Source organism: Eriocheir sinensis, chromosome 67 (genome assembly GCF_024679095.1).
Source record: "Eriocheir sinensis breed Jianghai 21 chromosome 67, ASM2467909v1, whole genome shotgun sequence".
Classification (NCBI taxonomy): domain Eukaryota; kingdom Metazoa; phylum Arthropoda; class Malacostraca; order Decapoda; family Varunidae; genus Eriocheir; species Eriocheir sinensis.
The window spans coordinates 5,450,514-5,473,603 of NC_066575.1; the positions used below are offsets into that span (position 1 = coordinate 5,450,514).

Below are 23,090 nucleotides of genomic sequence, written 5' to 3' on the forward strand. Positions count from 1 at the left end.
TACTTTCCTTGCCTCCTTCTCTTCCCTCTTACTTTCCATTTCGTTGCCTTCCCTTCGTTCCTTCCCGTCTCTCCCTCCGTTCCTGCTGCTGTCTTGCTTGTATTGCTTGTATTGCGTTTGTGTTGGCTTGTTTACTGCCTTGTTTTTGTGTTTATGTGCGTTTGTGTTGCGTGACCTGGGATTTGTGGTCTTGTGGTGTGGTTTTGCTTTATTTTTTTTTTACAGTAAAATAGACAAAAGGACAAAACAAATGTACAGCAAGAGATTATGGTGTTGCTTTGCGTTTGTGAAATGTTCTTTGCTGTGTTTCTGTGTGCTGTGCTATGTGTCGAGTGTTGCTACTGTCGGTTTGTTTTGCTTTCCGTGTTGTTTGTATTGCCTGTTTTAATGTGTTGCTACTGTTTATGAGAAGCAGTTTGGGGTTATGTGTGTTTCTGGCATATGGAAGGTGTGTTGCGAGGTGAGTTGCAGGTGTGAGTAGCCATGCCAGGTGTTAATTAGGGGTGTTCCAATGACAGGTGTTTCTTCTCAGCAGGTGTTACAAAGGGAGTGTTTCTTAGCGGTGTTTCATCTTATTAAGGAGTTGCAGTGTTGTGTGTGACGATGTGTGTGTGTGTGTGTGTGTGTGTGTGTGTGTGTGTGTGTGTGTGTGTGTGTGTTCATTGTGGTAAGACATGCCCAGGTGAAACACGATACCTCTCTCTCTCTCTCTCTCTCTCTCTCTCTCTCTCTCTCTCTCGTTAGGTCTCATCTCTCCATTTCTTTTCCCTTTCTCCCATTCGGTTTTTTTCCCTCCCTCCCTCCCTCCCTCCTCTCTCCTTACCTCCCTTCCCTCCCTTCCCCCTCCAAACAATAGGAAGGGAAAGGAGGGTGACGGTGGTAGTGGTGGTGATTGTGGTGGTGATAGTGGTGGTGTTATTGATAGCCCTGGTAGTGGTGGTGATGGAGATGGTGGTGATAAGGGTGATGGGGATGGTGTTTGTTTCCGTCTGGTGGTGATGGTGAAAGGACTGGTGATGGGTGTTGAGGTGGTGGTGATGATGGTGGTGGTGGTGGTGGTGATGTTGGTGATGAGACAGAGAGATGCTGGTATTTTGGGTGGTGATTGTAGTAGTAGTAGAAGTAGTAATAGTAGTAGTAGTAGTAGTAGTAATAGTAGTAGTAATAATAGCAGTAGTAGTAATAGTAGTAGTAGTAGTTGACGTTTTTGTTATTGTTGTTGTAGTAATAGTTCTTGATGCTCTTAATATTAATGTTGTTGTTGTTGTTGTTGTTGACACATATATTAGAACTGTTATAATCCCTTCCACTAATATTTTTCTTCCTCTTCCTCCTGTTCTTCTTCTTATAAGGTGGGGGAAATGTGGATGTGGAAGAAGAGTGGATGTGGTGTAGAGGTGGAGGAAATATGGATATGGTGGAGGGAATTTGGATGTGGTGGAGGGAACGTGAAATGTGGTGGAGGGATGGAGGGAATGGAAGTGTAGTGGAGGGAATGTGGATTACTATTACTACCGTCGTCATTGCTGTTGTTGTTGTTATTGTTATTGTTGAGAGAGAGATGCATATTAAAGCTGTTGTTATTTACTCCATTATTATTTTTTTTCTTTTTATACTTATTCTATTTCCTCATTATTATTATCATCGTTATTTTTACTTACATTCTTATTCTTATTACTCCTTCGTTATCATCGTTATCGTCATCGTCCTTGTGGTTATTGTTGCTGTTGTTATTCTTCTTATTCTCATTGTTGTTTTTCTTACTGTTGTTGTTATTGTTGTTAGTGTCGGTAATGGCGGGGCAGGGGCGGGGAGGGTGGCAGCAATAGGCGCTGTAATTGTTTTAATGGTTCAGAGGACTCCAGGTGGCGGGGCGAGACTCGTAAATTAATTGCCGTTTGTCAAGACTCGTTTACTTCGCTTCCTTTTTCCACTTTTTTTTGAGAGGGGGATGAGGGCGAAGAAGGGAGGGAGGGAAAGGAGGGGACGGCTGAGGGCGAGGGAGGGAGAGAAAGGAGGGGAAGGCTGAGGGAGAGGGAGGGATGGAAAGGAGGGGGAGGCTGAGGGAGAGGGCGGGAGGGAAAGGAGGGGGAGGCTGAGGGAGAGGGAGGGAGGGAAAGGAGGGGAAGGCTGAGGGAGAGGGAGGGAGAGAAAGGAGGGGAAGACTGAGGGCGAGGGAGGGAGGGAAAGGAGGGGAAGGCTGAGGGAGAGGGAGGGAGGGAAAGGAGGGGAAGGCTGATGGCGAGGGAGGGAGGGAAAGGAGGGGAAGGCTGAGGGAGAGGGAGGGAGGGAAAGGAAGGGGAGGCTGAGGGCGAGGGAGGGAGGGAAAGGAGGGGAAGGCTGAGGGAGAGGGAGGGAGGGAAAGGAGGGGGAGGCTGAGGGAGAGGGGAAAGTGAACAGGAAGGATAGGGGAAAGGGAGAGTCGAGAATAAACGAAAAAAATGGGATGGGGAGTAAAGGAAGGAAGGGGTGAAGGGAGAGAGTAAAGAGCAGAAGGAAGAAAGGGGAAAGAAGAAAAAGAAAGGAAGGGAAGTTGAGAGAAAATGAAGGAATGAGGAATAGGAGAAAAAGGGAGGAAGCGAAAGGGAGTGAGAGAGTAGAAAAGGGAAAAAGATTAAGCGAAAGAAAAGGGAAAGAGAGAGAAGGAAGAGAGAGTGGAGACAAGGACAAGTGGAAAAAGGAACTGAATAACAAAGGAAAAGGAAGAGAAGGAAGAAAGGAAAGAGAGAAAGAGAAAGAAAATTAACAGAAAACGAAGGAAGCAAGGAAGAGAAAGCGAGGAAAGAAGAAAATTAAGAAATGGAAAAAGAAGAAAGGGAAGAGAAAGGAGGGAAGTAAAGACGGAAAAGGAAGAGGAAGAAGAGAAAAAAAACGGAAATTAAAGAAAGGGGAAGAATGTGAAAAAAAGCAGAGAGGAAGAAAAGTGAAGAAAGGGAGAGACTGGAAAAGGGTGAGAAGGAGCGAAATAAAAATGGGGGAAGGGAGAGAAAGGGAGAAGAAGAAGGAGGGAGGGAGTAAAAAGGGAGAAGGGTCAGTATGAAGATGAGGGAGGTCAGTGTTATGGGAGGGAGGGAGGGAGGGAGGAAGGGAGATGCGGGAGGGAGATAAAGAGGGAGGAGGGAGGAAAGGGAGAGTCGTGATCATGATTAATGCTCAGCCCAATTCTATTTTTCTCTCCCTCTTTCCCTTTTTCTCTCCCTCGCTCCCTTTTTTTCTCTCTTCTCTCCACCCTTCACCTCTGCATCATTTTTATGGCTCGTCTCCTCCTCCTCCTCCTCCTCCTCCTCTATATTTTTCAGTTCTCACCTCTCTCTCTCTCTCTCTCTCTCTCTCTCTCTCTCTCTCTCTCTCTCTCTCTCTCTCTCAGCACTAGTCAGCAGTACCTCTTACGCTCAGCACTAACGAACGATACAAAATACCACCACCATCACCACCACCACCCTCAACATCAACGACAACAACACATTTTTGAATCAGTAAAGTAGTCAATCAGTCAGTCAGTCAATCAACATGTATTATCTTCAGCACCTCTACTACTACTACTACTACTACTACTACTACTACTACTACACTACTACTGTTTTTACTTTTCTTCCCTTATGCAGTTTCGTAGTCAATAGTCTTCTTGTTATTCTTCTTGTTCTTGTTCTTCTTCGACCCATCATCTTCTCGTGGTCAGCATCCCACCTCCATCTTCTTCCCTCGTTCCCACGGGCTCAGCATCCGCTCAGCACTCTCATGATCTTTGTTTGCTTGAGTTATCCAGGAGTCAGCACCGGTTCCTTCCTTTCCCCAGCACACACACACACACACACACACACACACACACACACACACACACACACACACACACACACACACACACACAGAGACATTGTTAAGCGTTTGAAAGTGCAAAGTATGGGTATTTAGTTCTCTCTCTCTCTCTCTCTCTCTCTCTCTCTCTCTCTCTCTCTCTCTCTCTCTCTCACGCTATATGATGCAACGCTGTACCAAAAACGTAACAAAAGTGACGTAACCTAAACAGAAGAGTGACTGGGTAAGTCTCTCTGTGTGTGTGTGTGTGTGTGTGTGTGTGTGTGTGTGTGTGTGTGTGTGTGGTGTTATGAATGGATTAGATGGTGTAAGTAGGAAGGTGTGGGTAGTGTGTGTTATGAGCTGAAAGAGTGCGGGTATGAGTGTGGGTGTGTGTGTGTGTGTGTGTGTGTGGGTGTGGGTGTGTGGATGTGGGTGTGAGGATCAAGGGTATTAGGTTCTGTCCAGATGAATGTGGATGCTACGAAGTGTGGGTGGAGGTTATAAATCGTTAAGTGGATGTATAGAAAATGTGGAAATGGATGTGGGTGTGAATGGGTGGTGGATGGAATAATTGAGAGGTGGAGAGAATGTGGATTTAGAGGAAAAGTGGATGTAGTGTAAAGGTGGAGGGAAAAGTGGATTTGGAGGAAGAGTGGATGTAATGTAAAGGTGGAGGGAAAGTGGATTTGGAGGAAGAGTGGATGTAATGTAAAGGTGGAGGGAATGTGAATTTGGGGGAATAGTGGTAGTGGTTTAAAGTGGATAGGATGTGGTTGTGGTGGCAGGTATGCTACGTTGAAGTTGAGGGAATGTGGTCAAAATGATAGTGTGGTGAAAAGGGACGGTGGAAGTTGTCCTTAACCCCCCTCCCCCCCCCCCCCCCACACACACACACAGACACACACATACACTCACTCATTAGCAAGCCGCACCTGTAGCTATCCTTGATCACCTGTGCCCCGCGTGCGTGAACCCAGGTGTGCACAGGTGTGTGGTGGCCAGATGTAGAGGAGGGGGGGGGGGAGAAGGAAGGGAAGGGGGGGTGGAAGAGAAGGGATGGGATATGAAGGAAAGGGAAGAGAAAGTGGGGAGGGAATGTGAATGGAAGGGAGGAAAGATGAGGAGAGGAAATGCGAAAAGGAGGAAGGAAGGGGAATGAACGGGAGGGAGTGGGAAGGGAAGGGGGAAATAGGGAGGGAATGCGAAAAGGAGGGAGACAGGGGAGGTAATGTGATGGGAAGGGAGGAGAAGGGAGGAAGATGTGAAAGGAAGGGAGAAGAGAGGTAGAGGATATGAAGGGAAGAGAAGGGAGGGAACGTGAATAAAGTGAAGGGAATGAGGGAGGAGGGGGTAATGCAAAGAGTAGGGAGAAGGGAAGGGGAGGGGGAATAGGGGAAGGTCATGTTTAAGGGAAAGGGAGACATAGAGAGAGGGAGAATACGATGGGAAGGGAGGATAAGGAGGGACGGAGGGAGGGAATGCGAAAGGAAGGGAGAGAGAGGGAGGTTATGTGAAGGGGAGAGAAGGGCAGGTATGTGAAGGATGGGAGAACGAGGGAGGTTATGTGAAGGGAGGGAGAGGAGGGGAGATATGCCAAAGGAAGGGAGAACGAGGGAGGTTACGTGAAGGGAGGGAGACGGGGGAAGGTATGTGAAGGGAGAACGAGGGAGGTTATGTTAAGGGAGGGAGAGGGGGGGAGGTAACGTAAAGGGATGAGAGAAGGGAGGAAAGGGATATGAATGGGGGAGGAGGAGCAATCTATGGGTTAGTGAACTTGGGGAGAGGAAAGACATGTGTTAGTCAATGATATGCAAGGGAGGTGGAGGAGGAGGAGGATACGGAAAAGGGAGGGAAAATAGAGGAAAGAATAGTATCAGAAAGGAAGGAGGAGGGAGGTAAAGAGAGAAAAGAGGAATGTCAGAAAGGTAGGAATAGGAAGGTAAAGAGAGGAAAGAAGTCAGAAAAGTAGAAAGAGGGAAAGGTTAGGAAGAGGGAGGTACAGAGAGGAAAGGGAAATGTAGGAAAGGTAGGAAAAGGAGGTAAAGAGAGGAAAGAGAAGAGTCAGAAAAGTATAGGAAGATGGAGAAGAAAGAGTAATGTCACCAGGGTCATAAAACTACCCCTGGAAATGCTCAAGACTCCTACGAAAGCCTTGTCAAAAAATGTGGACTTGGGCGACGAAATGTTTCAATAATGTGACCCTTTATGACCCTATATCAGAATCTATCCAACAAAAACCCATTCTAGTCCTACTCTAATCTCTTTTACTATACTAGAACGTACCCAACCTAACCCCATCGATTCGAGTGTCACCGTGATCTCTTTTACTACAAGAAAGGAAGGTCGTGGTAGCGCTGTTTAAGGCTCTGACGACAATAAAAGAAGCGAACTGGGAAGGAGATGAGATGAGGCGTTGAGATTGAGGTCAGGTTGGGGCGGAAGTGTAAATGGATGGAGGAGGAGAGGAGGAGAAGGGTTATGAGGGGGGGTACGGGATAGAGGGGGGGTTGGTTATAGGGGTGAAGAGGAGGAGTAGGAGGAGGAGGAGGAGGAGGAGCAGTGGAATGTATAAGGGAAGACATGGGGTTGTACAAGGCGAGACAAGAGGAGGAGGAGGAGGAGGAGGAGGAAGAAGAAAAAGATGATGATGATGATGATGATGAAGAAGAAAAGATAAAGACAGGAAAAAAAGGAGAAAAAAACGAAAAAATGTAGAAGAAAACGAAGAAAAATAACAAGCAGGAAAAGAAAAGAAGATAAAAAGAAGAAAACAAGAAATAAAAATGAAAAAAGGAAGACAAAAAAAATAAAGAAGAAGGAAGAAGAGGAGGAGGAGGAGGAGGAGGAAGCATCAGAGAGGAGATTATTTTTACACTCCCACTTGACTGTAAAACGTTCTGAGGAGGAAGATACGAGTGGATGGAGAGGGAGAGGAAGATAAAAGTGATGAGGAGGGGGAAGAGGAAGGAAGCGATGAAGGTGAGGAAGGGATAAAGAAGACACACAATAAAGAAAAAGGAAATGAAAGTGAAATCATTTTAGAAGGTGGTGATGAAGGTGATAAGGGAGGTCTTGTTAGTGAGGGAAGAAGAAGATGGTGGAGGGAAAAAAAAGAGTGCTGTGAGAGTGGAGAGAAGGAGAGAAAAAAAAATGTAGTTGAGAAGAAGTGAAAATTGCAAGCAAAATAAATTAGGTTGATAACAAGGAAATTATGGCGACGAGGGAAAAAAAAAAGATAAATGGGAAATAAACAAATGAAGTGAAAGATGAGAGATAATGAAGAACAAATTAATTAGTGAAGGCGTCAAGAAATCTGATAACATTGTGGAAAGAGAAAAATATGAAAGACTAAACAGTGATGGATAAAGAGGGAGAGACAAGATAAAGAGAGGGAAGAATTGGGGTTGTAAAAGAAGGGTAAAGAGTTGGTTGAAATCTTTCCCCTCCCATTAACCCAACCACTCCCCAACACGTAATATAGGGAGGGATGAGTAAGCCTGAACAAGGAAGGAGTTACATGAGGAAGAGGAGTGAGGAGGAGTAGGATCAGAAAGAGGAGGAGAAGAAGGAGGAGTTGGTGAGACATACAGTGGAGGGAGGAGGAGGTGGAAGAGGTTATAGGAAGGAATGGGTTCAGAAGGAGTAGGAGGAGAAGGAAGGGGAGTGGCGAAGGTTGCAGAGGAGGAGGAGGAGGAGTAGGAGGAGGAGAAGTCATGAGATAGGTTAAGAAGCGGAGTCTAAGGAGAAGGAGGAGAGACGGAGGGGTAAAGGTGAAGACAAGGAGGAGGAAGAGGAAGGAGAGAAGAGGGCGTTGAAGGAGGAGGAAGGAGAGGAAGATGGTGAAGAGGGACAAGGGAGAAAAGGAAAGGTGGAAGAAGAGGAGGAAGAAAATGCAAAGAATATGGGAGGATAAAGGAAGCAGAGAGAGAGAGAGAGAGAGAGAGAGAGAGAGAGAGAGAGAGAGAGAGAGAGAGAGAGAGAGAGAGAGAGAGAGAGAGAAAGAGAGAGAGAGAGAGAGAGAGAGAGAGAGAGAGAGAGAGAGAAAGAGAGAGAGAAATAAGTGAAAGAAAAGAAGAGAAATGATTAAGAGAGAGAGAGAGAGAGGAGGAAAAGGAGGGTCACTAACACATCCGCTGTCACCTGACTACTAATAGGGGTTGTAACCTCTCTCTCTCTCTCTCTCTCTATCTATCTATCTATCTATCTCTTTCTCATTCATTCAGTCACTTAAGTCACTCACCCTCTCTACCTACCTGTCTACCTACCTCTACCTACCTACCTACCCATCTTTCTGCCTATCTACCTATCTACCTCTCTTTATAGATGTCACCTTACATACCTCACACTTTTGTCATTCCTTCCATCCTTCTATTCCTTTTTCTTTCTCATTTCCTCTTTTGCCTGTCATCTTCCCTTCCCTTCTTTTATATATCTACCTATTGTCTTCTCCTTCCTCTTTACTCCTTCCTTATCTCCTTTCATTCTCTCTTCGTCCATTTTTCTCTCCAATTCATTCTTCTTCTCTTCCTCCATCTCTCATCATTCACTCTCATTCACTCACTCACCCTTTCTTTTATATCTTCCTTTTCTCTCCCCATTCCTACTCTTATTTCCTCCATTCCTCCTTACCCCTCTTTTTTCCTCTCTTCATTCACCCATTCCTATTTCCCTTCGTTCCTTCGTCCTTCCTTTCCACTCTTTCTCCTCTCTTCCTGTCCTTACCTCCTTCCTTCTACCCTCCTCTTCTCTCTTCTTTCCTTCATCATATGTCTGTCTTTCTCTACTTTTCTCATTCCCTCCTTTCCTCTTCTCCCATTCCTCCTTTCCACTCTATTCCCCTTCATCCCTCTTCTCCTTTCTTACTTCCTCCATGCTTTTTCCATTCCTCCTTTCCTTCTCTCCCTTTCTTCCATCCCTTCATCCCTCTCCTTCTCCAGTCTCACTCACCCCATCACTCACTCTCTCACTTATTCATCCCTCCTTTCTTGACTCACTTATCTTCCTTCTCTTCCTCCTCCCTCCCTCTCTCTCCCTCCCTCCCATGGCGTCTCCCTTCCACAGTACACTTGGATAGCCATAATACGTGGTCTCGATAGCCGTTTTCTTAAGGGTGTTGCTTTTCTTTTCTCATTTATCAGTGTTATGTCTGTCTGTCTGTCTGCCTGTCTGTCTGTCTGTCTCGGCGGCTTTCTCTGTCTCTGTCTCTCTTTCTGTGTCTGTCTTTCTGTTTGTCTGTCTGTTTCTTTCCTTCTCTTCTCTTGTCTTTTCTCTCTTCTCTTCTCTTCTCTTCTCTTCTCTCTCTCTCTCTCTCTCTCTCTCTCTCTCTCTCTCTCTTCGTTATTTGCTTTTTTTCTTAATGTTTGTTGAAGAGTGAATTAATTTATTTTTAGTTTAGTTTTTTTTCCCTTTTTTGTGATTTTTTATATTTTTTACTTTTGGGGTATTTATTAAAGTATCTATATATGTTGATTTTATTGTTGTGTAATTATTATTATTACTACTATTACTACAACTACTACTTCCACCACCAGCACTACTACTACTACTACTACTACTACTACAACAACCACTAACCTAATCAACCTCAAACCACGTCATTACTAATTAAATCTTACTTTCTCTCTCTTATTGCAGATTCGTGCCCGCAAAATGACGCACCAACACCGAGCCACACCCAGAACCACACCCACCACCACCCTCACTCCACCCACACCACCGGCAGCCACACCAGGTCCTCCTCCCTGCCCCCCAGCCACACCCATACGCACACCAACGCCCGTAGCAGCAAGAGGAGGTATAGCCACACCATCCTGAGACACATCCCAAGGCCAGAGAGACACACCTCCGGCCAGACTCCACCTCGCTCATCTGCCTCTTCCTCCTCCTCTTCGTCTTCCTCTTCTTCGTCTTCCTCTTCCTCTTCCCGTGATGCTTCGCCTGGGAAAGGAAGAAGAGCTGCGGCGTTGACAGGTAAGAGAGAGAGAGAGAGAGAGAGAGAGAGAGAGAGAGAGAGAGAGAGAGAGAGAGAGAGAGAGAGAGAGAGAGAGAGAGAGAGAGAGAGAGAGAGAGAGAGAGAGAAAGAAAGAAAGAAAGAAAGAAAAGAAAGAAAGGAAGGAAAGAAGAAACGAGAGAGAGAGAGAGAGAGAGAGAGAGAGAGAGAGAGAGAGAGAGAGAGAGAGAGAGAGAGAGAGAGAGAGAGAGAGAGAGAGAGAGAGAGAGAGAGAGAGAGAGAGAGAGAGAGAGAGAGAGAGAGAGTGGAGTTGTGGGAAAGCCCTCACCACCACCCTCACCACCTCCACTCAACACCACTTCATCACCCTCTCCACACCTCCTCCACACCACAAACACTGCACTGAATGATCGTGTCACGCTGGAAGAGAGGAAATAGGTGGAGGAGGTGGTGGTGGTGGAGGTGGGAAGGTGGAGGAGGAAGAGGGGGGGGGGGGAGAATGTGCATGAAAGAGGGGAAAGGTGAAGAGAAAGGAGAGAGAAAAAAAAGAGAAAGACAGATGGATGGAAAGAGGAAAGGGTGGAGAGAAGAAAGAAGGTGGAGGGAGAGTACGGATAAAAGAGAAAGGGAACAGGTAATGTGGAAGAAGGTGGTGGAGGGTGGAGGGGAGCGGGGTACAGGATGTGGAGCTAAGGAAAAGACATAATGACGTAGGAAAAGTGGAGGAAAACAAGTGGTGGTGAGGGTGGAGGAGGTGAGTAGGAAGTGGTGGTAAGGTGGAAGGAAGTGGAGTAGGAGTAGTAGAAAGGAACAAGTGGTGGATAAGAAGTGTGGAGTATGGAAGAGAGGAACCTAATACCACATCCAAATATTTCTATGTGGATGGTGTGGAAGAGGCTGCATGTGGAGTGGTAGCGGTTGTGGAATGGCAGAGTGGAGCAGGAAATATGAAAGATGTGACAAAACTAACCTGACTATTCAAACATTTAGTCGCAGGTGGAATTGAAAAGGCCAAAGGTGGAGTGGTATTGGGTGGAGGGGCTACAGGTGGAGAATGGTAACGGTTGTGGAATGGTCGAGTGGAACAGGAGATATGAAAGATGTGGATGAACCTGACTGTATTCAAACATTTAGTCACAGGTGGAATTGAAAAGGCCAAAGGTGGAGTGGTAGTGGGTGGAGTGATTGATGGAAACGGATGTGGAATAAGTGGTATGTGGAGGGAAAACGAGCCTGAGAGTGGAGTAGAAGGGTCTGTAGGTGGAGCAATAGTGTAGTAGTTAAAGTGGAAGAGGTGGTTTAAGATGAGAAAAAAGAACGACTCGTGGAAAATAAAATGCGGTTTAAGATGGAAGAAAAACTAACTGTATTGTGGAGTGGAAGGGTCTGTAGGTGGAGTAATAGTGTAGTAGTTAATGTGGAAGAGGTGGTTTAAGATGAGAAAAAAAAAACGTCTCGTGGAAAATAAAATGCGGTTTAAGGTGGAAGAAAAACTAACTACTGTGGAGGATGTGGTTCAATTAAGCTAGGAAAAAAACTAAGACTATGTGGAAGATGTGGTTTTAGACTGGAAGACGAACCTAAAATTCTACTCCACCATTCTCTCAAGGTGGAGTGACGGTTAGATAAGATAGAGAAAAAAATAAGACTATTGTGGAAGATGTGATTTTAGACTGGAAGAAGAACCTAAATCTCTACTCCACCATTCTCTCAAGGTGGACTGACGGTTAAATAAGATAGGGAAAAAGACTATTGTGGAAGATGTGATTTTAGACTGGAAGACGAACTTAAAACTCTACTCCACTATTCTCTCAAGGTGGACTGACGGTTAAATAAGATAGGGAAAATAGCTATTGTGGAAGATGTGGTTTTAGACTGGAAGAAGAACCTAAATCTCTACTCCACTATTCTCTCAAGGTGGACTGACGGTTAAAAATAAGATAGGGGAAAAGACTATTGTGGAAGATGTGATTTTAGAGCGGAAGACCAACCTAAAACGCTACTCCACCATTCTCTCAAGGTGGACTGACGAAGGGCGGTGTGGGTCTGGTGGAAGCTTGGGACTCGACGCACCCCCACCTCGCCGCCGCCCTCGCCGCCTGCCTGGGCCCGGCTCTGCCCCGCTCCCTGCTGCTCCTGCTTCCCGCCGAGGGCCTCCGTGCCGCGAACCTCATCCACGTAATGAAGGTGAGTGCCAGGTGTGTGTGTGGCCAGGTAAGGTTAATGCCAGGTGTGTGTGGCCAGGTAAGGTGAGTGCCAGGTGTGTGTGTGGCCAGGTAAGGTGAGTGCCAGGTGTGTGGCCAGGTAAGGTGAGTGCCAGGTCCGTGTGTGGCCAGGTAAGGTTAGTGCCAGGTGTGTGTGTGGCCAGGTAAGGTTAATGCCAGGTGTGTGTGGCCAGGTAAGGTTAGTGCCAGGTGTGTGTGGCCAGGTAAGGTTAGTGCCAGGTGTGTGTGGCCAGGTAAGGTTAGTGCCAGGTGTGTGTGGCCAGTTAAGGTGAGTGCCAGGTGTGTGTGTGGCCAGGTAAGGTTAGTGCCAGGTAAGGTTAATGCCAGGTGTGTGTGGCCAGGTAAGGTGAGTGCCAGGTGTGTGTGGCCAGGTAAGGTTAGTGCCAGGTGTGTGTGTGGCCAGGTAAGGTGAGAGGGGGACACAGCCACGCCCACCGATGTGTTTTTGTTTCTTTCCTTTTTTTTCATGCGTCTGGTGCAAAGGACAATTCAAGAACAAGACAAACTAGTAAAAAAAAAATGAGGACGCGTAACAATGATCAATTAAAAGAAACCTCAGTTAATAAAATGAAAAAAATAAAGTTGAAAGAAATGGAAAGACATTGATCAAATTTAGCTCAATGGAGATTAAGTCGTAGGAAGAAAATACTAAGGTAAGGCTATGATATTATTATTATTGTTATTATTATTATTATTATTATCATTATTATTATTATTATTATTATTATTATTGTTATGTGCATTGGTTTGAAATACGTCAGAGAGAGAGAGAGAGAGAGAGAGACCCCCCTCTGCGCCCCCCCTCTGCGCCCCCCCTCTGCGCCCCCCCCCCCCCTCCCCGCCACCACATTTCCTCAAGTCACTCCTTTCATGACTCACCTTCTGTTTTCTTCGGTGGAAAGTCCAACTGTCTTATAAAGAAAACGGCGAACAATGGATGAGTTTACCCTCCCTTCCCTTGCGCTGCGCCGAGTAGAGGTAGAGGTGGTAGTGGTGGTTGGTGGTGTTGGAATTAGTGGGGATAATTTTGCTGGTGGTGGTGTTTGAGGAGTAGAGGTGGTGGGGGTGGGGGAGTGAAATTAGAGGTAGAGGTAGAGAAGTGGAGGCGGCGGTGGAGGAATGGAGATGAGGGTGGAGGCGGCGGTAGTGATGGTAATAGAGGAGGTAGAAGTGGTGAAGGTGGAAGTTGATGTACTGGTGGTGTTAGTGGTAGAGGTAAAAGAGTAGGAGAGGTGGTGATGGGGTAGAGTTGGTGGTAGAGGGAAAAGTGGTGATGGAGGTTGTGGTAGAGGCTGTGGTAGAGGGAAAAGTGATGATGGAGGTTGTGGTAGAGGCTGTGGTAGAGGGAAAAGTGGTGATGGAGGTGATGGGGTAGAGGTGGTCGTAGAGGTGGTGGTAGAGGGAAAAGTGATGATGGAGGTGATGGGGTAGAGGTGGTCGTAGAGGTGGTGGTAGAGGGAAAAGTGATGATGGAGGTGATGGGGTAGAGGAGGTGGTAGAGAAAAAAGTGATGATGGAGGTGATGGGGTAGAGGTTGTGGTAGAGGCGGTGGTAGAGGAAAAAGTGATGATGGAGGTTGTGGTAGAGGAAAAAGTGATGATGGAGGTGGTGGTAGAGGCTGTGGTAGAGGGAAAAGTGGTGATGGAGGTGGTGAGAGAGGTGACGGTGGTGGCGGAGGTGGTGTCAACGCAGCGCCCCGTTAGCTCCTTGTCTTACTGAGCTGAGAATGACTGAGAGTTTGGCGGCGCGCTCTGTGACTCAACACTTCCACTTGTTTAACACTTCCACTTGTTTAACACTTCCACTTGTTTAACACTTCCACTTGTTTAACACTTCCACCTTGCCCATGACGCTCGTTCAGATCAAGTGGAGTCCAGCGTCACCACAGAAAAAAAAAACCTATTCTTTTTTTTCTACTAATCTTCTGTGTGCCTTTAATTAAACGAGGAAACGATGGAAAATAAAGAAATAGAGGAATGTTTTGGTCATGTTCAAATGGAGTTTAATATTACCTTAGAAGAAGAAGAAAAACACTTATTATATACATTTTTTTTTAATTATTTTGCTGTGTGCCTGTAATTTAAAGAGGAAAGGATGAAAAATATAGAGAAATGAGGGAATGTTTTGTTCATGCTCAGATAGAGTTAAGCGTTTAGCATAAACTTAGACAAAAAACCGCTTATTCTATTTATTCCTGTGTGTGTGTGTGTGTGTGTGTGTGTGTGTGTGTTAAGGGTGGAAAAGGGTACTCAGTATGTGTTTTTCATTACTTCCGCTGTGCTCCTGACGTTCAGATCATGTCGAGTCCAGCATCACCACAGAATTAAAGACCGATTCTAATTCTTATCTTCCTTTTACTATGTGTCTTTAATTAAGTGAGGAAATTATTAAAGAAAACAGGAAATAAGGGAAGAGGTTATTGTTCGTTACAGTTGGATCAGGTACGTTGAGTCCAGCATCACTACATAATTAAAGACCGATTCTAATTCTTATCTTCCTTTTGCTATGTGTCTTTAATTAAGTGAGGAAATTATTAAAGAAAACAGGAAATAAGGGAAGAGGTTATTGTTCGTTAAAGTTAGATCAGGTACGTTGAGTCCAGCATCAAAACAGGAAATAAGGGAAGAGGTTATTGTTCGTTAAAGTTAGATCAGGTACGTTGAGTCCAGCATCCCCGCGGAAAAAAACACCGCTTCTCTTTTTATTGTGAACTCTCTGTGTGTCTTAAGGAAATTATGGGACATGATTATAAGGAATTTTGGTTAGCTTGTGTCGTTCATTGCTTCCACTTTGTCCACTACGACGTTCAGATCAAGTTTAAGTTCAGCATCACCACAGAAAGAAAAACACGGCAGACCTTTTTTATTTATTCATTTATTTGTTGCTACTTTAACTAATGAGGAGGGGTGACGAATTAAGGATATATGGGGATGTGTTGATAAGAAAGCTCTAACTATTAATAATGAAACTCAATACATAAAGAATAATATTATATCACGTTTTGATAAGATAAACTATTGAAAGCTATCAAAGAGCATTGCTTCATGGGTTTATAATCTTGATATAGAGATGAAAAAAAATATTTATAAACTATAATAGCCAACAAAATAAAATAGAAATAAACAATATTGGACAAAATAGCACCGTTGTATAAGTAAAGTATCTAAAGTAATTATGTAGCCCGTCTACTGCCGAAAGTCAATGAAACAATGCATGAAAAGAAGAGCATCGATAGTTCGGTGCCAATAATATAATTTGTTAGACTATTCTTTGCTTTTGTCAATGAAACTTATGCCTGAAAAAGCGTATTAGCATCGTTTAATAGTGCCGGAAGTGATCGATTGGCTATTCTTCCTCTTAAGCCAATTAAAACTAAGCATGGAAAATAATATTACACCAATTTATAACTGACGAAAATAATTGATGAGCTATTCTGTGGTCTTATGCTATTCTAAACTTCGTAAGAAAATAACAAAATATGCTTGATTCATAAAACCCGAGATTAATTGAGTTATCTATACCCAGTAACCTAACACGACAGTACTGTTTAGAACCAGCATGGAGGTATGGCGAGGCGTGGTAGTATTGGCCCCTCCACACACACACACACACACACACACACACACACTATTGCCCGAGTATAGTGTCGATGCAGCTCGGTGGTCATAAATTCACGGGCAGTAAAAACACGCACGCGAGACAGACAGCGGATGGCAGAGCGGGCGTGAGCAAAGAGAAAGCGAGGGAGGCGACAGGGGAAGGTTTGAACAGTGGAGAGGTGAAGGAGTGAATGGAATGTTAGCGGGAATCGAAAAGAGGGGATGGAGTGAATGAAAGGAAGAAATAGGACAAACGAATGGGCGAATGGGGAATAGAAAAGATGAAGATGTAGTTAATGTAAAGGAGTAAATGTCTGAGTGTGAAAGAGAAAGAAAGTGACGAAGGAAATGGACGAGGAGAATGGACAAGACAAAAAGGGTGAATGGGAATAGGAAAAAAGAGGTGATGGAGTTATTGTAGAAACTAATTGGACAAGACAGGTTCAAGGAGCATAAATTCTGGCTTAAGGATATGGGCAAAAAGTGGTTATCCGGTAAGGCGGTGAATGAATGGAGCAAATTAAGCGAGTGTGTGTGTGTGTGTGTGTGTGTGTGTGTGTGTGTGTGTGTGTGTGTGTGTGTGTGTGTGTGTGTGGGGCCAGTGGAAATGCGAATTAAAGTTTCTGATGGAAGTTTAAGAGATTTATGAACACTAAGTAAAGTTCATCACCACCACAGAAAAAAAAAAACGGATTCTATTTTCATTTGTGTGTGTGTGTGTGTGTGTGTGTGTGTGTGTGTGTGTGTGTGTGTGTGTGTGTGTGTGTGTGTGTGTGTTCCGGGTCTTAACGAACTGATGGAACATAATTATAAGGACTTTTTTGTAGGTAGGTGGAGCTGCATCCATTCATTTTGTGTGTACTATGTGTGTGAGAGAGTATGACGAGGAAGAGATTGAAGATTAATTTATTAGGATTTTTTTTATAGATGGCAGGAGTTGCAATATGTACGAGTATGTCCTGACTAGTTTGTGTAGCTTGTTTATATCTTTGAGTATGACAAATAGATGTTTAATACTTTCTCATCACCCAGCAAGTAGACATAAGGTACGATTCCCTTTTTAATGAAGTACTAAACAGAGATCAGAATTGCAAGGGTGTGTGTAATAGCTCAAATACAGTGTTGGAACGCGTGAAGGTGTAAATGCATTGGAAAAATTAACTTACTGCGTGATAAATAGAGGAGGGTATCAGGACACCTCTCCTCCTAAAATTGACCCCTCTTTCGGCCACCTCCTTGGATTCTTTTTAAGAGCAGCGAGTAGCGGGCTTTTTTTTTTGTTATTGTTTCCTTTTTTTGTGCCCTTGAGCTGTCTCCTTTGTTGTAAAAAGTAAAATTAACTCCCGGGCATCTAGCATTTAGGTAGGTTATACATTTTCTTATATTTATGAAGTTATTGGTGAAAGACGTGACCTTTAAGCGGGCATCGTCATTGTTGTTAGTGATAGTATTGATTTTGTTGTTATTATTATTATTATTATTATTATTAAACTGAAATCACGAATGGAAGATCAGCCCTTAATCGTGCATCATTATTCTTATTGTTTGTATTAGTATTGTTTTTTTGTCATTCTTATTAAAGTGAAGGCAACGAGGTGAAGAAAGACTAATTTAGTGATCATACCAAAACACAAAGCAGCACTGATTCATGTTGTACCTTTCATATTATAATACTTCTCGTGTGAAGCTGAGTAATAACAGCCTTGATTGTAATGTTGAACCAAGACTCTCACAATGGCTGCTTCGTCATGGAAAGTCACCGTGGAAACAAGATTCATGACCACGCGAAGCCGGAGGTGTTGAGAGACATATGATCAGCTTTTTATTCTTTGTTTTCGTTTTCTGCATTTGACTGACACACACACACACACACACACACACACACACACACACACACACACACACACACACACACACACACACACACACACACACACACACCTACGATAGTTCAGTGTTCTGCCCTGTCAGCCTCCGGGGCCTTGCTGGCGGAGGTTTTAGGGTCGTATTTTAAAATATTTCGTCGCCCAAGTTCACATATTTGACATGGCTTTCGTAGGAGCTGTAGGCCTTTCCAGGGGTAGTTTTATGACCCTGGTGGTAGTTTGACCCTTCCTCTGTGCCATCAACCTTAAAAAACACTCATGAAAACCCGATTGATCCCCTCTTTGACCTTTAGAAATAGTTGATGTGAGAAGCGATGGTGTCTTAAAATGCAGCCCTTAGCCCCGGTCAGACCGAATGATTTTTCCGCGGACATGGAGTAGTTACTGTTCCCTCTTGAGCAAGGGTATGGTGTGTGTGGCGTGTGAAGGTCCCGCCAATACCCTGAGATTGACTATAATGAGCTTCCTCTAGCCGGGAGGGTCCTGGCTGGCGATGACTGGTCCATTTCGTGATCAGGCAGTAGTGAATCGCACACCAATGATTTCCCTTCTCCTCCTTCCCCTTCAATCCAAAAAAATAAAAAAATAAAAAATAAATAAAAAAATAAAAATAAAATAAAATAAAAGTTATATATATGTATTAATCCACTTTCCCATTTCCCTGTTTTCTATTTTTTTTATCACTGACTGAAAGTGGAAAAAGAAAATACAAGCTACTTCTATCAGTCTATTAATCCACATTTATTATCTTTGTTTCTTTTCATTCATTGAGTAAAAAAAAATCCTCCTCCTCACGTCCTGTACACGTCCATTACAGGAGCGAGTGTGGGCGGAGCTACGAACATGGGCGGAGCTGCGAGTGTGGGTGGTCGCTGCCACACCCACGGCCGCCCACCACGCCCGTAAGACACTGCACCGCGCCCGCCTCAAGGTCAGTACTCCCCCACTCCCTCACAAGACCCCTCACTCTTACACCCCCCTCCCCCCCATCCCAAACTCACCTCTACCCCATGACTACCCTACACCCACTCTTCCCTCACCCCACGCCCTCAACCACCCATCCCCACCCCACACCACGCCCATCCTTACCCTCGTCCCACGCCCAGCCACACCCACACCCACCCCAATACCCACACTACCCCATTCCTCATCCCACCCCCATCCACAGACACCCTCATCCACCCCAGCCCACTCTCACCCCACCTCCACCACGCCCTCCCCATGCCCTTTTCACGCCCATTTTGCCACACACCTATTGAGCTTGGTCTGATGGGTACTTGCATTGGGTGGGGTGAAGGTTGGGTCGATGGGTGAGGTGAGTGGAGAGGGTGAAGAGGGTGGGTATGTGGATAGATAGGGTGGAAGGGAATGGGTGAGTAGATTTCCAGCTTACTGTTATTTCATTTTTTATTTTTTATTATCATTATTAATATATTATCTCCACGTCAGAACAATCAAGGCAGGAAAGTTAATTAAAATCGTAATTTCTGATTAGTCGCGCACCTTATCGGTTTCCTAAGAGGCATGCATTGGTAGTGTATTATCCTGCCTGATGTTGTAATTTGTATTATTAGCAACTTGGTCCACAAAAAGTACATAATCATTTCTGTAAGACCTTCACATTCCGATGAGCTTCAGGAATTCTCAAAACCTTATCGTGATCAGTGAAAAGAGCAAACTAACAAGTATCAATGGCATCAGGAGTAGAGTAGAGGATAAAAGTGTAGTATTAGAGTATTAGTAGAGTATAAGGTAGGGTATAAGGTATTTGCAGGGCATGAATTAGAGTATAAGGTAATAGTATAGTATAGGATAGGATAAAAGTGTAGTATTAGAGTATTAGTAGAGTATTGGGTAGGGTATAAGGTATCTGCAGGGCATGAATTAGAGTATAAGGTAGTAGTAGACTATAAGGTAGAGTGTAAGCTAGGGTATAAGCTATTAGTGGAGTATAAGGCAGTCGTGGGTAGGCTAGTAGAGTAGAAGGTAGAGCATAACGTAGCAGTGAAGTATGAAGTAGGGAATAAGGTAAAATATGAGGCAGTATTGAAGTATAAGATGAAAGTATAATAGAGTATAAGATTCAAGCATATTCGTAGAGTATTAGGTAGCGTTTAAGACTGAGTATAAGGTTGAGTATATGATAGTAACAAGGTACAAGGTAGACTCTAAAAGGGAGGAAGAATATAAGGTGTCAGTATAGTATTTAATGTTGTGTTTCTCGCGGTGTTCCAGGCCGAGGTGGTGACCCAGACGCAGCTCCACGAGAGGGTGTCACGTGACCAGCTGACCGCCAGATACGGAGGCACGCTGAGGCCCGACCTGCCCCGCCCCCCTCGATGCTGCCCCCCGCTGCTCCAGGTGAGAGAGAGAGAGAGAGAGAGAGAGAGAGAGAGAGAGAGAGAGAGAGAGAGAGAGAGAGAGAGAGAGAGAGAGAGAATTGGTTTATTAAAGGTTTTATTTATATATTTCTTTATTTATTTTTGTTTTTCTATGTCTCTCTATTCTTGGTTTCATTTTTTTTCTTTTTTTTTCTTTCTTCTTCCCTCCACTAACTCTCCCCTCCCTCCACATACTCTCCTTTCTCTCCACTAACTTTCTCTCCACTAACTCTCCCTTCACTCCACTCCCTCTCCCTTCTCTCCACTAACTCTCCCTCCTTCCTCCACTCCTACAGCTGCGGGAGAGACTAGTGGAGGAGTTACGCCCTTGGGTCACGACTCTTGCCTCCTCCATCTTGATCCACACACCTCCCACCTCCTCCTCCACATCCCCATCCCCCTCCTCGCCCCCCGCCCCACACTCCCTCGCGCCCCCGGACGTGTCGGGCCTGAGGAGCAGTGTGACCAGTGCCAAACGAATCCTACGGGAGATGCAGGACCTGTGCCAAAGTTACTTCAGCACCCCCGCCGCCAGGTAAGGCCCCGCGCACACCTGTTCTTTTTTATTATCATTTTCTTTTATTTTACGTGCCGGCCTTTAACACCAATAGGCTTTCTTGAGGGGCCTGGATGGTGGTCGGTCCCAGCTCGTCATGTACAGGCAAGTGTTTTATAGTGGCGCCATCTGGTTGATTGTGTTGTGCAAAAACCGTGAGAAACTTGCATACATTTGGATTACACGTTTCTTTTTTTTTTTCTTTTCTTTTTTTTTTTGTATCTAGATGAGAAGATAATTACATGATGGAGTGATTTTCATCCTATGTTGCATTTTTTTTTTTTTGAATATACGTAGATTTTTGTTATTCTCTTTATATATGATTGGGTTTTTATTTTACAAGGAACGTTATTAGAGGTTAGGCTGAAGTGAAAGCATTTTATTATCATTAATGTTTTCATATGAAGCTAGAGGAACATAGTTATTCATGATCATTTTCTGTTAGGTTTAGTTAATAAGAAGTGTAGATACAAGCTGTTGAGAAGAATTACATTATGTTACCAAGACAAATATAGGCATGCCAGGTATTGCTATTGAAAAGTTGATGAGTGCACGAAATGCCGAGTGACGAGGAACGTGATAGAAAGCTTTGAGTGAAGAGAAAGTTATGCCAAGTCCATGTACGTTGACTTAGAATATTTCGCACCAATTAAAGAAAAAAAAATGATAATAATAAAGAAATAGAAAACAGGAAGAGAAACAACAGTAATAAGAATGATAATGATGATAACAATAACGTAATAACAAACAACAAGAAGATCAATTAACAAGAAAACAGATGAACGTGCAGAGTAGACAGTGATGAGAGAGAGAGAGAGAGAGAGAGAGAGAGAGAGAGAGAGAGAGAGAGAGAGAGAGAGAGAGAGAGAGAGAGAGAGAGAGAGAGAGAGAGAGAGAGAGAGAGAGAGAGAGAGACACAGACAGACAGAGACACAGACACAGGGACAGAGACAGAAGCAAAGACAGACAGACATAAACACAGAGAGCAAAGGGTGTGTGTTAATTAAGGGTGAAGGATAAGGAGGACGAGGAGGAGGGGGTGCAGTAAAGTGAGTGCGTATGTGCGTCTTCCGTCCAGGGGCTGCGTGGAGGAGTGTGAGAGGCTGGTGGCGGCGGCGGCGGCGGTGCTGGAGACGGCCACGCCCTCCCGACATTCACGACTGCTACAGGAAGCCGACGCGGTGAGTGTTAACAGTAATGACACCAGTAATAATAAACAACGACAAGAACATTAATTAACAGGAAGATGGATGAGTGTGCAGAGTAGACGGTGATGTGATTAGGAAGAGGAAATCCTTGTTATTGTTATGTTATGTTTATCTTATTTATATTTACCTTATATTTACCTTTTACTTACCTTATTCATACCTGTTTCATTTATACCTTACCTTATATTTACCTTATACTTTCCTTATTCATACCTGTCTCACTTATACCTTACCTTATACTTACCTTATACTTTCCTTATTCATACCTGTCTCACTTATACCTTACCTTATACTTACCTTATACTTTCCTTATTCATACCTGTCTCACTTATACCTTACCTTATACTTTCCTTATTCATACCTGTCTCACTTATACCTTACCTTATACTTACCTTATACATAACTTATTCATACCTGTCTCACTTATACCTTACCTTATACTTTCCTTATTCATACCTGTCTCATACTTACGGTACTCATATTTGTTGTCTTCTTGCCAGGAGTCTGTTTAATCATGGTTGTGTTAATATGATTTTTTTTTTTTCATTTATCCCACTTCTCTGATTTTATTGTTTTTTTTTTTTTTTTTTTATCGCCACGAGTTAGTTTATGAATGGTTGCGTCTATTTGTTTATTTATTTATTTGTTGTTTGTTTTTGTTTATTTCTGTGTTTCTCTCTGTTCCTGATTTCATTCTTTCTCTTATTTTCTTCATTTAATATTTTTTCCTTCTCGCAATAAGTCTGTTCATTCAAGTATTGTGTTTACATGTTTCTATATTTATCTATTATTGTTTATTTCTTTGTTTCTCTCTCCCTGATTTCACTTATTCCCGCTTTCTCATGTTCTTCCAGTAACATATATATTGTCTTACCGTGAGTCTGTTTCTTATTTCGATGTATATAAGTATTAATGTATTTATATAGTACTGCTTGCTCTCATTTATCTCACTTTCCAAATTTCATTCTCTCAATTTCTCTACTTCTCTCTTTATTACTTTTTTTCTTCAAGTTCTGGCTTCATTTTTTTACGTGATAATGTTTTCTTAAGGATCGTGTTACTTTCGTCTGTCATTTTTACGCCAGGAGAAGAAAGTGTCGAAAGTTGAATCATCGTTTTGTAATATCTGACACCTGAGGGATGTTTTTTTCTCCTCTATTTTTATTTGTTCAAGATATGGGTCGTGTCAATACATTAAGTGTACCGAAGTGACTCATGTAACGTTACGCTTTGTTGAGTTAGTAAGGTTATTGCTCTTCGTATGTGTGTGTGTGTGTGTGTGTGTGTGTGAACCAGTCCCCAGCCTTCATCACAGCCAAAGTAGTTCAGTCTATGTTTTATCAAGCCTGTTTTCTTTGACTGGTGTCGTGCGCGTTTTATCGTCGCTTTTAAGGGTTGACTTCGTGATGTTTGTGCTCGCCTCTTGAAGTCCCCCCCATCATACCCTCTCACTCCCTCCTGAATACCGTGCGTGAGGCTGCTTGTAT

The 23,090-nt window shown here is 43.9% G+C and overlaps 1 protein-coding gene across 1 annotated transcript in view; it reads left to right on the forward strand.

Annotated features, from left to right (window-relative positions):
- LOC126987977 (uncharacterized) overlaps positions 1–23,090 on the forward strand; it is a 199,689-nt gene that overhangs the window by 127,461 nt on the left and 49,138 nt on the right. The window contains exons 5-10 of the mRNA XM_050845681.1: positions 9,433–9,768; positions 11,769–11,935; positions 18,276–18,389; positions 19,694–19,819; positions 20,136–20,374; positions 21,474–21,576. Of these exons, the coding sequence (XP_050701638.1) occupies positions 9,433–9,768; positions 11,769–11,935; positions 18,276–18,389; positions 19,694–19,819; positions 20,136–20,374; positions 21,474–21,576 (1,085 nt within the window). The remainder of the gene's footprint in view (positions 1–9,432; positions 9,769–11,768; positions 11,936–18,275; positions 18,390–19,693; positions 19,820–20,135; positions 20,375–21,473; positions 21,577–23,090) is intronic.